The 17,159-nt window shown below is 42.5% G+C and overlaps 1 protein-coding gene across 3 annotated transcripts in view; it reads right to left on the minus strand.

The window, feature by feature from the left end:
* Nucleotides 1–452: 452 nt before the first annotated feature.
* SH3RF3 (SH3 domain containing ring finger 3) overlaps nucleotides 453–17,159 on the minus strand; it is a 247,216-nt gene continuing 230,509 nt past the window's right edge. For 2 of the 3 annotated variants that reach the window (XM_068180247.1, XM_068180248.1), the window contains exons 9-10: nucleotides 13,533–13,870; nucleotides 453–3,704 (exon numbers count right to left, since the gene is read on the minus strand). In XM_068180247.1, the coding sequence (XP_068036348.1) occupies nucleotides 3,536–3,704; nucleotides 13,533–13,870 (507 nt within the window). In that variant the 3' untranslated portion in view covers nucleotides 453–3,535. Of the gene's footprint in view, nucleotides 3,705–13,532; nucleotides 13,871–17,159 lie in introns of those variants that run through there. The other variant, XM_068180249.1, reaches the window with a different exon arrangement.

The raw sequence follows: 17,159 nt of genomic DNA on the forward strand, positions 1-17,159 counted from the left end.
GAGGAAAGGGGTTTTCCTCTGCCTACAAACGTGCTGGACCCACCAGATGACCTCAGAGCACCCCTGAAGCCCATTAACACTATTAGAGGCTGCTCTTTTCCTTGCCTTTTTTTGCTTCCACATCTCCTCCCACCCTCTCTGCCACAGCCTTACCCTTGCCACTTTGCTGCCTCTTTCTGGCCTATACCCACTCTTTTCCATTGGACCGACACACCTCGTCTCCACAGGTAAGTTGTTAACTTCTCAAGATTTTGAAGAAATCCCAGACGTGCCAAAAGAGCCAGAGGTTCTGACTCCTGTTCAGGTATTTCTTACCCCTAACAGGTTTTTATTTATGTGGGAATTACTGCAGCATTTGCAGACCAGTCTTCCCTATTTTCTTTGCAAACCTCAGAGCTGCCTACGCTGCTTGTTCACCTTGTTGTCTAATAGAGAGAGAAATCTCAGTCAAGTTGCCTTAATGCTTATTTTATTTAAAGAATCAGAAACACAGTCATTGTAGTTCATTTGTACTCTTATCTGCCAACATTTCCTAAACCACATTAACATTTATATATAACAAAAACATTTTCTGAGCTGTGCAAAGTTCAAAGGAACTGTTCAATTACTTGAACCCATTTCTAGAAGAACAAACCTGGCATTTTACAAACTGAGGCCACCAGAAGGAATCTTTTCCTCGCCCTGTTGCAGGAGATGGAGATGCCCTCTCCTCCCTCTTTTCCTGGCATGACAGGTAAAAACTAGACCACAGTACTAGTCAAACCTCTCTCAGTCTAGGACTTTCTGAATGGCACTGGGTCATGTTTCTGTATCACTGGGCTGTATTAAGTTCACCTTAATACTTGTGCTCCTGGCATGGAAGTGATTTGTCCAAGAAGATTACTCAGTAACCCAAACTGCGATAAGCAATAAAGCAGGCCCAAAAGCAGCTGCTATCAAAATAGAACACCTCCTCCCCCTTCCCCCCGCAATATTTTTCCTAGAAGAAAAAAATGACTGGAAGGGTTGTTGACCATTCAAAAAACCATCATCCTCCTTGCAAAATATATTTTAAAGCACTGATTTAATGATATGACATCTGCACATTTTTCTTGATACTCTCACACACCAACTTTTGTCCTCTTAGAGTTAAGCATAAAACGGTGGAAATCTGGAACCATTTTAGATCTGGCTAAACAGAATAGGCATCATGCAAGTCGTCATCCTGTTTTGTTTTTCTGAGTGTAGTAAATACACCACGGAACAGAATTTTAAGAGCGTTTTAACCACTGTAAGTTGTCAGAAAAAAATGTCATCTCTGACAGATCTCACCCAGAATTTTTATTGGAATCAATAACACACATTTTGGCATTGCTGACTGCCTAACTGTGCAGTTTACTGTTTGAGGTGCAGTGACACCAGTTCTGACCTGGACCAAATAAGTGGAACAGATATGGCTCTAATCTCAAGCAAGTCTTTCCAGAAGACATTTCTTCAGTCTCTTATTGGTTATAAAAAGGCAATTTCCTCCTGACAGTAACTAAATTTTTAGTGACTGACTCATTACAATCTGGAATATCAACAAATGCGGCAACATCAAGTATAAAAAGAAACACCCTGAAAGTGATGCCTCCTGGTTTGAAGGTGCTATACTTGGCCATGAACTGTGTTTCTGGAATTTGTTTGTTAACAAGTGACAGCAAGAAGAACTTATTTTACAGAGAACAAAGTCACAGAGCTGAACTTAAACATGAATGCTCACTTACATGGGTTTGATATGTACTAGTACACACGACTTGAATGAAAACAAAACTTACACCTTCGCATATGAAATACTGGTAACGCAGTGATGATGTTCACCCACCAGGCCTCTTTGTTTTAATAAGATCATCTCCAGGTAACAGTGCCTCTGACACACTTCTAAACACCCACCACATGTGGGCTTTGGCAAACAGCCAGCTGCTGTCAGAGGCAAGGTATGGATAGAGCTATGAAAGGCCTTTCAACACAATTCACTCCTCAAGAACCGATGTCTTTTTAAATACTCTCAACAATTGCATTATGACTTTTTTTCTCATTCTTTTTCATACAAATTACTGGCTAAACTCACATTTATTGCACCTTAAAGTCCCTGGTAGATGGAAGCTTATATTGCCTGATACAGTTTGTATTGTAGCTTGACGACGTTAAGAAATCCAACAGTCTCCAGAGCTGTACATTTCTACAGTAAGAAATCACATTTCCATAGCACTAATTACTGCTGTCGCAGATCAGCTCTTGTCTCCGTCATGCAACAACAGAGGAAAACTCCACGGTCCCTGTGTGTGCTAGAACCTGCAGTGTTCTTCTTATTGCCATGAAAAAATAAATTAAAATGACTCCTCTGGGAATTACTTCCAATTCTGGAGTCATTATAACTCTCCAGACAGAAGGCTGGAAGCTTCAGCATGGGTCTTCAGCCACTCTAAATATGTAGGAGAGAGCAAGCATGTGTGTGTTCCACAGGCAGCACCCCCAGGTATATTTATCGGTGACCACGCAGCTTTTTCTCTTTTCCTCTATGATGCAAGAACAAGCAGTCTGATCTCAATCTTCAGGTACGTTTCTAATTTCATATGTTGAATGCAAATCTTGTTGCAGCCTCTCTGTTTAACCAAATCTGTAACAATTAAAAAAAAATAGCACCAGATGTATGAAAAAGAGGAAATGTCTGATCTAGTAGGAATATATATAAAGTAGAGCAATTCTTACAGTAAAAAGGTACGTTGTACAAAAAAGCAATGGAAAGTGATACCGAAGGACAAAAATCCATGCTGCATATAATACGGGCAGAAGACAGGCAAAAGGGATTCTGCTCAAATAACCACAGTTTTATGGTGGAGCCGTGCTTCCTCCAGGACCTCCCTGGCAGCAGTGCCAGGACACGGGGTGCTGTGGCACTCTGAGTACTGAACACCGACACGCACCAACAAACCTGCGCAGCATATCTTTGAGGTATATAGAAAGCATGACATTAACATTTTGACTCCTCATTCTTACTTGCACAATGATGCACTGATCTTTAGCTGGGGTTTTCTCCACCCTCCCCTCTTCTTCCCTTGGTAAAAACAAAATCCCAGTTTAAGAGCTTCCTAGCACACCTCCTTGAACTCTCAAATCCATCTTGCATAGGCCAGTAATAAGAACACTGCAGCTCTGACAAATAAGTTACAGCAATATAACAGCTTTCCTCTTAATTTTTTTAAAGATATCTTCTCTATAATTTACACAAAAGGTTAACAGCCAGAGTTTAGGTTACTACAGTCCAGATGGGCGTCCTTTCAGTCTGTGATTCCAGGTGGAAGGCACTACTTCAACATACCACCGTATGCACTGCACGTGGTCTCAGGAGCACAGCAGGACACTGTGTCTCCGGAGCTGCAGACTGAAGGGCCTGGGGGAAGTCTTTGGAAATAAAAATGGCAGTGGTTATCAGTCCAGTTTCTCTTTGCTGTCTCTTCTTGTGCTATGCAGTTTCCCCTGAAAGCTCCTCAGTTGAGAGAGCAGCGATTCATCCTCAGAAGCTTTCGACAAAGCTCCCGGGGAAGAGGCCCGTCCTGCCGTTCCTCTGCAATGTCCCTTTGTACCAGCCGTCCTCCCGTTTCTTGTGCACAAACACAATGTCACCTTCCTTCAGTTCGATCTCCGCCTCGCTCTGCGGTGGGTATGGGACCACAACGCGGTACCTTTGGAGAGAAAAATGTGCGAAGACTTGGTTAATCTGCACTTGATGGCAGCAGCTGGGCACCAGTACCAGAGATCTTGGGAAAAAAAACTTTTGGGAATATCAATAAGTTACAATTCACACACCAATTGTATGAAAATGTAGTAGCTCCACAATGCAGCTACATTTTCTGCTAAAACTGAGTAAGACAGAAATTTCTGGCCAGCATGGCTGGACAATTGACCAGGATGTACTCTGGAGTCAGTCCAACAAAGCAGAAACGTGTTGTCCAATGGATGGACCACTCATGTTATCTCTGCTCCCAGCTGTGTGCTGAGCCTGTGCTAGGACTTGGCTGCTTTATGCTAGTGCTGCATCTCTGCTGTAACATGTCTTATTCAGCTCTGCATTTGCTCCATCCAAAAATCATAGCATCATAAAGTGATGGAACAGTTTGGGCTGCAAGGGACTTTAAAGGTCATCTAGTTTAACTCCTCTACCAGAAGCAGGGACATTTTTAACTCAAGCAGGTTGCTCAGAGCCCATGTGTCAACTGCATAAATCAGCTTGGTGTCATCTGCAAATTTCCTGAGGGTGCCCTCAATCCCACCATCTGTGTTATTGATGAAGATATTGATGAAGCACTGGTCCCAGTGTGGACCATGAGGGACACCACTTGTCACCAGTGTCCAATAGGACATTGAGCGATTGACCACTACCCTCTGGATCAATTCCTGATCCACCAAACAGTCCACCCATGAAATCCATCCTTCTCCAGTTTAAAGAGAGATGTTGTGAGGGACCATGTCAAAAACCTTACAGAAGTCCAGATATATGATATGCTCTCTTTCCTTGCCCACTGATGATGAAAAATGGGGTTTGCAATGCTCCCACTGCCTGTGACACCAGCAGATGTTAGCTAAAGCAGTTCACATTTTTCTTCTTATAATATGTCTTGAGAATGTACTTTGAGTCCCTCAAACCTGGAAGAGAAGCTAAAATGGAGAGGTGTCGAGTGACTTTCAAAGCACTCTCCAAACCAACGGGGAGCCCCAGTCCTGAACCATTCCCAGGGCTCTCTGGGAACTTAGTTGTCAAGTGTCACTTCATTTCAATGAAGTAATGATGTGTCTGAGCCTGATACAGCTATTCTGCACTCAGAGCTTATCAGCAGGCGTCCTTCTGAGAGCACAGACTGGGCCATTTTATATCAATGCACTTGTGTGCAGAGCAGGGAATATATTTCTACTGCACGCTTGGTTTTTCCTTCAGCACTTCTGCAGTCATCTGGCATTTGGTTAACAGTCAATAACTGTCTTGCTAATTGCAAAGTAATGAATATAGTAAGATAGTTAAAAGTTGCCAATTGATTACCTAAAGCCCATCTCCTGAGAATATATTCACAACTGCTGCCTGGCCACCAATGCCTGAGTCCTGTTTGTAACAAGGTGAGTACTTATCTAAGATAATATCCAGTCCCTGGGGACTTTAACATGCCCCGGAGGCTGTGGACCATGCCCTGAGGCCACCCCAGTGACACAGTACTAAAGCCAGGGGGTCTCCAGTGGCAGTCACCCATTTTCTTTGCAGATTTTGCTCAGGTGCCTAGTGACTTCAGCTCTGAAACTAGGCACTCCATTTTGGCATGACACTGGAAATATCAGCTTTGACTCTATGTCTGGACATCTCCACAGCCAAACAACCCATTGCTTGGAAAAGCATTAAACTCAATTTGAAGCAGGGGTTCTGTTCTAATACCTGACTATGGCTTTCTTATCTTGACAGAGCAACACGGTCATGGAAAATATATGTGTTCAAGTGCCATCAAAAATTTGCTGATCCTCTCTGTACCTTGGTTAATAAATCTAGTTGTCACTTCCTTCCTCTGTGGAAAAGCAAATAACAGGGGTTGAAACGTGTGCAGGAAAACGGTCTATCAAGCTATCATCTGTGGAACTGCTACACTTATCATATGAAGCTTTGCCAATTACACTCATTATGTAAATGAATGCACACATTATTTCAAACACTCTGCTGCAGTGTTGATTAATTAAATTATCAGAGTGGAACAATTTCAGCTAAGATGATGCCAAGTTTCAGATCTCACTACTCTTATGCACAATCACAACACATTGGAGCTCTGCATCAGGAACTCAAGAGGCCTTGAGAAATAAAAAAAGGTTCAACTTCAACATTAGTTGAGTCCTGTGGAGGAACAGACAGTTCTAGCAAGTCAGGAAACAGAAACTCAGAAAAAGGTGGTGTCTTGGGCAGGGTCACTCTGAAGACCCAGCTGGGAGTGCCAGCACCTCATGTTACACCAAAAGCACAGAGATATCCTTTTAGAGCAAAACTACATTCTCAGAGTGATGAGCTGCTAGTCCCTAAATGGTTCACATGAGGAGGCAGGTGATCACACTCAATAGGAATGCACCCACTGTCATAAAAGGGGTTCTACACAGCATCTTCTTAGCAATTTAGAGAAATAAATCTCAGTCATTGCATTACAAAATGAGGCACTTTTCCCCATTCGGGAAACCCCAAATGCTATGGTTTAAATTTAATTAACTACAGTACCTCACAAGATAGTACCAAAGAGGTTTTTGATAGAATAACAAAATACTAGCTACGAAAGACCTTGCAAATCAGTTAAGAACTCCTCTGTGAGAGATGGAAAAAGATGCGATGCCTTTTCCCACGGGAGGTTTGAAGCAGGGAGAGGCAGCCCGGTGGGGGCTGCAGGGGCAGCATCCCGGCACTGCGCTGGCACAGGGAGCTGTGCCGCCCCTCCACACCTCCAGGTGGCATCTCAGCCTCGCTTATCCTCTGGAATGGAATTGTAAGGACAGCTATTAGCCGTATTCTGTTGGCAGAAAAGGTCTCTTCTCCCAGACATGCTCCCTCACTCCCAAAAAGGCAGTCCGGGATACTCCTATTTATATCTCCACTTTTAATTTCCCCTTTTGTCCTCTTTTCGAGAAGATGCTATAAAATTGTAGGTTTTCCTACACCAAACTGTTGCTTGGCATTTTAGATGGATCTCAGTCTTCTCAATTTTGTCTGTGCCACATTACACCTCTAAATTACCAACTTTCAAAAATGCTAATTAGCTGGGCAATAATTATGATGACAAGCGTGGCAGCCACCTCTGACCAACATTAACAATATTTGGTATTTTCTGTTGTAAATTGTGTAAATCTGTTTTATATAGTTACAATTCTGACAAATTTTAATCATTTTGGCCCAAATTCTCCACAGCAGTTGGCTGTATCAGGCTGAGGGTCCAACATACAGCCCAATGGCCTCATCACTTCCAAGAATAACATGAGGAGTTTTGCAGCACCAGCAGGACCCATATGAGCACTTCCACAAACTGCTCTCAGGTCCTATATTTGGGAGCAAAGATCTGTCCTGTGGTCCCACTGCTCTGTAAGGGATGGTGTTCCTTCAGAAAATCATCCACTCACAGCCAGGTTTAAAAACATTTAAACCACCCCAAAATGGCACATGTCTAGGCTTGTATGAGCACTGAAAGTAAAATCTCTGCTGATTCATGCTCCAAGCTGTCCTAGCTCTGTGGGACCTCAGAGGCTGCATTTCTCTTCCTTTCTTAGTACTGGGCCCCTCTTGTATTTTTCTCTTAGAGGACAGACTTGATGTTGGACATCCCCACTGCTGGCTGCCGTGGCATCTTTGCATTGGGCACTTCATCCCTGAGGCTACTGTCCAGGATGGGCAGTGGCCTGGGAAGGGTCCTTGGTGCACAAGAGATAATACATGAGGAGAGGCTCCAAGTAGTATCAGCAAGGACAGGGAATGGGGTTTTCCTGGGCAGGGAAACCCCAGGGAGCTGGAGACTGGGGTAAAGTAAGGGACGAGGTGGAGGAAGAGGGAAGCTGATGGGAGAAAAACTGGGAGCAGAGGAAGAAATGTGACTGTGATGAAAACTGGAAGCCCTGATAGAAGTTGTGGGTATGGCTGCTGAGGGGGAAAGCTCTGCTGAGCTGAGTCTGGGAGAGCAAAAAGCCTTGGTAGGAGGGAGCCTGGGGCAGGGACATGGCATCCCAAGAAGTAGGAGACTGCATCGGTAGAGGCTGGCACTGGGCCTGAGGGTGGGATGGGCACCCTGGCAGCAATTATCTCACTGAGCTGGGAATAGGTCCATCCTCTGCTGTCAGCAAAGACCTTGCAATCCCCCTGTCCCCTGTCTTCATAGCACTTGTTTTCACAGCCAAAAGGAACACCTCTCCCACCCAGCCCTCCCTTTGCTTCTCCTACTGAAATCTGGAAGGTGCAAGTAAGACTCCTAACCTCAAACAGATGTCACATGATGGAAGTTCTGGTCTTGTTTCTTTTAAAGAAGCAAAATTATTAAAAATATCATGTGTACATACATAAAGACATCTACAACCTTAAAAGAACACACATGTTTCACACCTATGCATCTGAGATGAAGAAAAAGGCAAATAAAATTGTCCATGACTTTAATTCTGCTGTCTTGCAATATAATCTTTCATTATATGATTGCATACTATTTTTCCCATAGGATGCCTGCCTTATTTAGTGCACAAGATTCTGCTCTGGATGTGAGTCAAGGCTCTGACATGGGAGCCACCCCACCTTTCGCAGAGATTGGAATATTTCTAGCAACTGACCATGATGAAATGATCTGAGTAGTGCAGATGTAGGGAAAGTGGCTTCTCTGACTCCTTCAGCTGTAAAGCCTCATGCCACACTTTCCACAGAGAGAGACTCATCTCACTCCCACTGGCTGTGTAGGAGTCCTGCCTGGTCTGAATGACTCATACAGGCCCCTCTGTCAGTGTGCAGGCAGACACTGAACAGTATTGACCAGAACTGATCAGTAATTAATGGCTGAACTCAGCCATGGACACTCTAAAAAAGCCCCAAAATACTCACTGAGTAAATATGTGTATCCAGGACACTGATGGAACTAGAGCAATTTAAGAAAATGTGCAATGAGGCAAATTAGGTCTGCAGGGCTAACCTCCAATCTGATCCCATTTAGAGTGCTTGAATTTTGATGCTTAATGCAAGTTCCTGTTTCTCAAAGTATCATGCACTAGGGACAGGTTGCAGTCCTGTGACTCCAACAGGTCTCTTACGCATTAGGGATACACAGTTTTGGAGGCAATGGATAATCAGTGTCAATGGACCATCTAGCCCAGTTAACCATTGCTCTTGTTTACCAGTGGAGCTCTGTTTTTTCATCCTTTCACTGGCAAATTGCAGGAAAAGGCAAGGCACCTTTGCACACTACAAGCCAAAACCTGCTTCTCCATAGTATGGGGACTGAATCAGCGGCCTTAGAAGAACAAGTCTCAGTAGGGTCTTTTACCTTTCTGCTGGAAATACCTCAGGATTCTATTTCTGAGATGGTTGATGGCTGGTTCTCAGTCTTCAGGCAGGTATCCCTGCTCAAAGAAGCACTTAACCATGTGAATACATGTCACTGTTCAGTCAGAAATTACTCCTTGGGCCATTTCTCTAGTATCACTTTCCAGGAATGAAAAGAACCCTTCTTCTGCTTCCCTTTTTGGCAAAGAAGACATATGAGCACAGCAAAATTGAAGTCAATGGGCGTTAAGCACATGCTTGAATGCTTCCTTGAATTGGGAGCTCAATTTCTAATGTGGCGGTGATTCGTAGAAAGATACATGGAAACATGGAGGGATCTATTTTAAAGGTCAAACTTACTGCTCCCATCTTATTCTGCGGCACTGTTGTGGTTATAACTTGGTTGAAGGCTGCACGAATACCATAGAAATGTAGTACAGATATGCCAGTTGTGACAATAAGTCTGGCCACAGCTGCTTTATCACAATATAACATAGCAGAGTTAGTGCCAGCTACTATAAAAGAGTCAACAACGCGTGACATGTTTTACTCAGGTTCGCCTCTGGGAACAGTGCCAGGCAGCGAGGGGAACATGACTCACGCACACACATGCACACTCAACTCTCCTGTTTTGCTTAATGTACAGTCACTTTTTCTTGAAGGGGGTGGCAAGGGAAGTGTTTTGTTTTTGTGCTGCCAGGCACACAGCACACCCCTCCTGTAAGCCAACAGCGTGGTGGGATGTGGGCAAGGCTCTGGCCCAGTGCCTGCTTCACCACAGCATGTCCCTGTACTGGTCCTGTTCATCGTACCAGCAGAAAGTGGATGGAGCAGTAGGTGGAAAAATGTGTGTGGGGCACACACAGCCTGATGGGGTATCTACTTGGCAGTCAATCACTGCCACATGAAGTGACAAGGACACCACCTGGGAAATTTCTCTGCTCTGCTGCTTGGATTGCTGGATGCTTTATGGCAAAGGGCATCTGAGAGGAATATGGTTTTATAAACTGGTAGTGGAAACTACACCCAGGAGGCAGAGATGGGCTCTGACTATCCTAGTAAACTAGTCAAATATGAAGGCTAAATACAGGAGAGCTAAAAGCAATTTCCTTCCTAATCCAGTCATCCATAGCCAGGCTTTGGAATATCAAGAAGAAAATAATTGTTTTCCTCTCTATGTAAAAAAAAAAAACAACAAAAAAAAAACAAAAACAAAAACAAACAAAAAAAACCCACAAAAACAAACAAACAAACAAACAAAAAAACCCCACTAAGAGTATAAACATTAACAGTACCTCCAAGAGGGTGAAGCTTGCTTCACCTTTCTGTCTACTTGTTGTCAGGCTGCAACTCCCAGAAAGGTCTGCACTGTCAGGTAGCAGAATAGGCAATTCATCCCTTAAATAGTGAGTGAGCTGCAAGCAATCAGAGCCCTTTAATGCACCTCTTGGTGCACTGGGTTTGATTGGTAACCTAGATGTGGTGAGTGCTGGAGCTGCAAGCCAACCTCTATAGGAAAAGTAGCGGTGCTTTGCTGCCTGCATGAGCCTCTTTTTGAATGCCGTAAATATTAAGGAATGTGCTACTTCTTCCAACCTTTCAGTGCTCTGTTTCTGTGTGCACAGATGGGCGTTGGGAGACAGAAAGCCAAGTACAGCTAAGTGTACTGAAATGCTTTGCAGCTTTTTAAAATTTCTTCCAGCATCTGAATCTGTTTATCTAACCTTTTTTTCCCTCTCCTCCCTTTTCTTTCTCAGAGAATTGCTCCTACTGTGCATATGAAATGCACCAAAATGCAAACAAGCAAAATATGGAGCTGAGTGACGTTGAATGCAAGTTGCTCCATTGCCAGATGTGAAAAGAACAAGTGGTTTGAAAACTGTAATTTGTTTAAAAAAAATAATTTGGTACTTCTGAGAAATTTGATGATTTAATGAGCACAGATGGATGTGGGATGAATTTCTAGCAGACAAGTGTTTAATGTATCTGCTCAGATTATTCCAGGACTAAGCATTATTCTTCCTAGTGCATGAAGGTAATTAATATTTCCCATTATGGACATGAAAAAACCCTTATGATCAGTTAAGGAATGCAGATACACCAATGACATGGAAGTTAATTCATAAATCAATTAAAGAATCTTGCCTGCTGTGTATAATTATGGTTACTTCAATTATAGCTTATTTTCAGATTTAAGACTCAGGAATTAAAATACGTAAAATCAGAGGAAGTTCCTTATCACCATATACTGCAGCTGGAATTATTTACTCAGTTTTAGTGCTCTAAATCTATTTGCTCCTGATTCCAGCACAGCTAAGAGGATCCAGGTAATCTTTGTCTCTCTGGTTCTATTCTGCCACTTAAAATAGTCATCAGTTAAATGTTTTCCTACCTAGACCACCCTGAAGTTGACTGAGAAATTTTAGGGTACGGGACTAGCCCTGGCATATTACATAATGTGTCTGGAGTTCTCTGTAGTAAAGCTTTGAGAGCAGCACATTAACATCCAGCTCTGGAGACATCAGGGGCTGTACTCCCTAGCTTCTCTTCATGGTTACATTTAACTAAAGGTGCAGCAGCCCACTGATTCAGTTACACTGGTGCTAAATCTGATTTATATTGATTTAACTTTTCTTATAGCATTAATCTGAACTGATGTAGACCAAATTAAGTGTGCCTAAATAGGGATTGGTTTTTCACTCCTTTTACTAAATTACTTTTTCATGGATTTTAAGGGCAAGAGACTACTGTGATAGTCCGCTCCCACTGCCTTCATTACAATGCTGAAGGACTTGCCTGTATTTATTTCTGCTTCAAGTCTAACAGCTGCACCTGAATGAAAGCATCTCTCTTAGAAAAAATGCCAAATTTAGTGTAAAAATATTCCCATGTCTGTCCTGACTGCAGTCTCTTACAAACTGTTGCCAAGCCATCCCTACACCCTTTAGCAGGTGTGCCAGAGCTCCCTGTGTCTCTCATTGCAAGTGTATAGTTTTAAATCTTCCACTTTTCTTATGATGTTTCTCTGAGTCCACTTCACTTTGCGTCAGATTTGCCCTTTCTGAAATATATTGTTACTGTTTTCACCTGACCAGGAGCTGATTTAGCTCTGTACCAACAGATTTGCCCTAGCCATCAGCCACTTCCCACTTCAGTCCTCATTCTGCAACAGAAAAGGTTTTATGTAAACAGTTTAGGTTCAAGACCACACTCCTGTTGGGCTGCACTACATATATCAGCCCCCATTTTCTAGTGATTTCTTATGTAGAGTTAGATTTTATGCCAGTTTTCAGTCCACTTAGTATCTGCTGGGTTGGTTATGAACAGTTTACTCAGCAAGGGGTTTTATAGTAACAAAACAGATGCCTTAGAAAAGTTTAAGTATGTTATGGTGTCACTGTCACCTTCTCAACTGAATTCCAACCTGCGCTCAGTAAAACACTGTATAAGGTATGGACGGTCCTGTAGTGTCCCTTACTACACATCTGCTTCATGATCCCAACAGAATTCAGGGTCAGGTGCCTTGCCCAATCCATTCCCTTCAGCCTCTTTCATACACTCAGATAAAACTAGTTTCTTTCCAACTTCTGATTTTAATATTATTTCAAAATTGTTTTAAATACCAATTCAAGAGTGTTTGTCCCTGAACAGCTTTTTGAAAATTCTTCAATGCTTTTGTAAAAAACCTGTTTTTCTCAATCATCTTATGAGTGGAAAGCATTTCAACAGCACTGTAGCTGTGTATTATTTATTCCTTTCCCAGTTCTCAAGCTGCAGACTTGTAGAAAACATTTACCTGAAGCCAGTGTGACTCTGCACATGGAGATCTATCTCTTTTCTGCAACCCCCAGCTCTTTTCTGGTCAGTTATCTCCCTCTCCACCTGCTTTTGTATTTTGGCATTCCTATTCTTCTTTTTTCGGGTTTGTGAAGTCAGTTACTCTGAGGTACCAAGGTGGAGACCAGGCTGCTGAAATGAACTCCAGAATCACTGGTACATCCCTCTCTAGAAACAAGCTACATTTTTGGTAACAGGTCACTGAAGATGGCTGTATCTGTATGTATTCTAAACAAGAAGAATTTGCAATAATCTTTGGTATTGCAGAAGAGGACATGTCCAGATGGGACATAATATGCCAATTCCTTTAACTTATTACTTAAGTTAAAATACTAGAATCTCATTTAAAATGTGGCATTTGCCAACAGCATTTATACCAATTGGGCTGAGAAAGCACTGCCGTTCTCCACATTTAGACTAGAGCTGTGGAGTGTCATGGACAGGTGCTCTTTAACACTTTAAACCTACACGGTGTACCAAATGATTTTCAATGGGCAGATGCATGTAAGCCCTGTTTTCCTAAAAGACAGCTGAGCCATGTACAGTCAATCCACAGAACACCAAAACTGCAACAACTCTTGAACAAGCTAAACTTTCATCCCTCCTCCAATTGCTCCCTGTGGATGCAGGCAACCTCAGGAGAAACACAGCTTACCTTTCCCGGGGCAAAGGCTTGGGCTCTGGCCGAATAGCTGCCATGGAAGAGAGGGGTGGCCTGGCAGGTGAAGGGATGGAAAAATTCAAATCCAAGGAGCCCGTTTTCCTGTGCAGAGGCTCCAGCCCCATGGCTCCTTGCATTTCACTCTCGATGGGGCATGAGCCGGCTCTGCCGTGACTGGAGAGGGAGGACAGCTCAGGCCCCACTGCCCCTTGCAGAACTCCTTCAATGGCTGTCTGGGGGTCGTGCGTGGGGGACACAGATGGTGGGGAGCGTGACTTCTTTTTTGTTGATGCTCCTGCTAGAAGTTTCAACAGCCCGCTCTTCTTCTCCTTCTGCAAAGGAACCAAACAAAACATGGGCAGTGAGCAGACATACCAAGTCCCTTTGCTTTTGTTTCAGAAAACCTCAATGTGTGAGGCAGAAAAACTCTCAAAACTGCCACAGAGGTGGATCCAGGTAGAACTTGAACTTTCTATAATAAAGATCCTATGAAAATCTCTCTCCATTGAAAAGGGCTTCAACTAATTCAGTAGAGTAAGGACCAAACATACGGCAAAGATTATCCCCATTTTCAAATCTATCCAGGCAGTGATCATGTGCCTTTTCAAAGAAAGAGTGCAGCTACACTGGTACAGCAAAGATACAAACTTTCCGTGCAGAGAAGACAGCAAGCAGAGTGCTGCCCTCTCTATTCAAGGAGAATCCTGTCCCTCAACAGCGATACATCCCACAAGTAAGAAATCAGGACCTGTGGCTAAAAACCTCTGCTGGGAAGCACAATGGGCTTAGGAGAGGTTTCAGATCCCAGCCCACTGCAAGAGAAGCATTCATCATTACTGCCTCTTTTACTACCTGATGCAGATTTACAACAGGGAGAATGGAGGCATGAGAATCTGGTTTAACAGCTCTTTTCAGAACATGCTCCCCTTCATATCCTGCATCACACAGCAATAACTATTTGTGTGTCCCTCCCAGAAGGGGGTCACTTCCCCTCATGTGTTAAGGTAAAGGTATCACCTTGATGTTTGAAGATAGACCACAAAATTCACAATTGGCAATTGCAGTGGTAGTGCATGGGAGGTTTCAAAGATCTACAAGGGTTTCTGACACAGAGAAATGAAAAGATGATAATAGCACCCTTTCAATTAATTGGAAGAAAAAAGTTTAGTCTGTGTTCCTGAGGAAATACATCTGACCTTTTGGATTTTATAACAGTGTGAGAAATCCTGCTGCACATTTACCTCAAGCACACACAAATACCAAATACTATATCCTTCATCTTCAAAGTTTCTTGGCTAGAGGTTTATATGTAGAAACTGGCCATCCTCTGGCACATGCTCCACAATGCTAGGTTAGAGTTGCAACCAGCAATGCTGTGCAGTAAATTTTACCATTTTTAAAAAATGATACAAGAAGTTTTGCAAAGGTCTATTAAGATTTCTTCCTCTTTTGTCAGAAGTGCAAGCCATTACCCAAACTATCTTCAGAGGCTCAGGGCTGTGAAGTTTAGCTGTATTTGATAATTTGTTCAATAATAGGATCCCAGGGGATAAAATCAAACCCAGAAACAGCAAGACTTATGGAACAGAAACTCTCTCTATATATTCAAGTAGGAACACTTATTGGAAGTACAAGCCAGTAATTTACTTATTCTCTGCAGACAAAATGTCCCATGCAGGGTTTAAAATGATGCTCTTTTATGTTCTGACTGCTGAAGTAATTTCTCAAAGCAGCTTTAAAGAATAGAAAGGCTACAATAAAATAAATATAAGAATTTAGAAGATGCTTGGGTTTACTACAGTAAATGTACTTGGAGTATCTGGTATCTCTGCTTCCAAAGTTCTTGTTTGCACACTAATTGTCATGGACTGGTAAGAAAACAGAAATTCCTTAGATGTCAAGACACAGAAGACTTAAAACGAAGCACAGTTGCTGTCATAGAGCCAATGTCCACTGATTTTTGAAGAGCAGAGTCTGAACTGTTGCCCTAGGGTGATCTGTGCATCCAGATCCTGGTCTCCTGCATACCACTAGTCATGTTTTAAAAAAGTGTTTTGCACTTACAGGATGAAAGGATCCATCCTGTCAAGATGTTCACCCAGGCAGAACCCATGGAAGCTAAGGGAGGCTGGCCATATGGCTCCACCAGGTCAAAAAAATTAAATCAATTCCCCTGGAAACAATAAAAAAGCAGACCAAATGCCCCATATAAATATCTTTTTTTCCTGATGGGAAGGGACTGTATGGAAAGTGTGCATTTTGGAATTCACCCAAAACACCAGGAAAAAATGCTTCCGTTTTTCTCTTGCTGTCTAATTAGGAAATATTGTTGCTGTCATCATTATATAAAATTTTAAAGCTCTTCGTGAAATTGCAAAACTCTTCTTTCCCTGTGGCACACTGAAACAATAGCTCTAATGATCCCAGCATCCTGTGTCAATATGCATTTGAAGGTGTCCAAAGGTCAGTGACAGAATACAATAGCCATTGTGGGGCTCTGGAGAAACGGCTATTGTGCAGCAGTGAGCACTTTGAGCCTCTTTAATTGGCAGTCTTGCAAATGCAAAGTAACTATGTGAACTAAAGCCCTCTGTAACAAACAATTAATATTCCTATGTGGCAGCAGCGTTTCTAATTTTTGCTTCTAATTTAAATACCTTGGCAAAATTTCATTAGAAAAACCTTGTGCAACTTAGACCATTTGAGACACAGAAGCAAAAGTATTTGGAATGAAGGAGGTGCATATACTCACACCCATCTACACATTAAAAAGCAGATGAGTCTGACAGTCATTCAGTTTTGTTTTCAAGAACAGCTTCCACTCTACAGGGTTAGCCCTGCCATAAATTTCTACTCTTAAGCTACTATCCCTTAGAAAACAGAAGGCTATAATGAACTTGCTGATCTATCCTTTGTTATACTTTAATAAAAGGAAAAATAAAGAATTGATTTTTAGCCCCTGCTGAGCATTTAACTAAACTTTTGAAACTAAGATCTGTGGTCTTGGAAGAGAGAAGATGACTTAATTCAATTGCTAAGCCTAGTCAAAACCTGAGCAGTACCATCCTTCAAGTAGTGGCCTTGGGCAAGATACCTAGAGGTGACCTTACACCAACCACTTTGTGTCTGTGTGGAGATTAGACAATATGTCCAGCTCTTTCTCCCTTTGAGTCTGGCTCTCAGCCTTCTGGTATCACATGGCCAGATCCTCTGCTGACGCTGCTCACAGCATTTCAAGCAGAAGAAGCACTGTCAGGAACTGGTAATTTACTGTGATGTCACCCATGAGAAACAGATTTGGTTTGAACCGTCTGTGATCAGCAGTTCAACCTAAACCATTACATGCCTCCCTCTGTCTGCAAAATGGGACTAAGTTGAAACTCCTCCTTGTGCTGTGGGAATTCATTCATGATTCTAGTGTTACAAAGCTCTACATTTCTTTGGGAGCAACCAGATCTTTTCCATGGCTTTAATATTAAAAAAAGGGAATGGGATGTTAGTATGCAGTCCCAGCAGTGATTTATTGCAAATGTCCAAGTATTATGAATTCATTTAATATTTAGTGTAATAGCAGCCATCCTTCACAAGAAATTAATATTTATATGTCTATTCAAGACAGTC

This window comes from Anomalospiza imberbis, chromosome 2, assembly GCF_031753505.1.
Source record: "Anomalospiza imberbis isolate Cuckoo-Finch-1a 21T00152 chromosome 2, ASM3175350v1, whole genome shotgun sequence".
Taxonomy (NCBI): Eukaryota; Metazoa; Chordata; class Aves; order Passeriformes; family Viduidae; genus Anomalospiza; species Anomalospiza imberbis.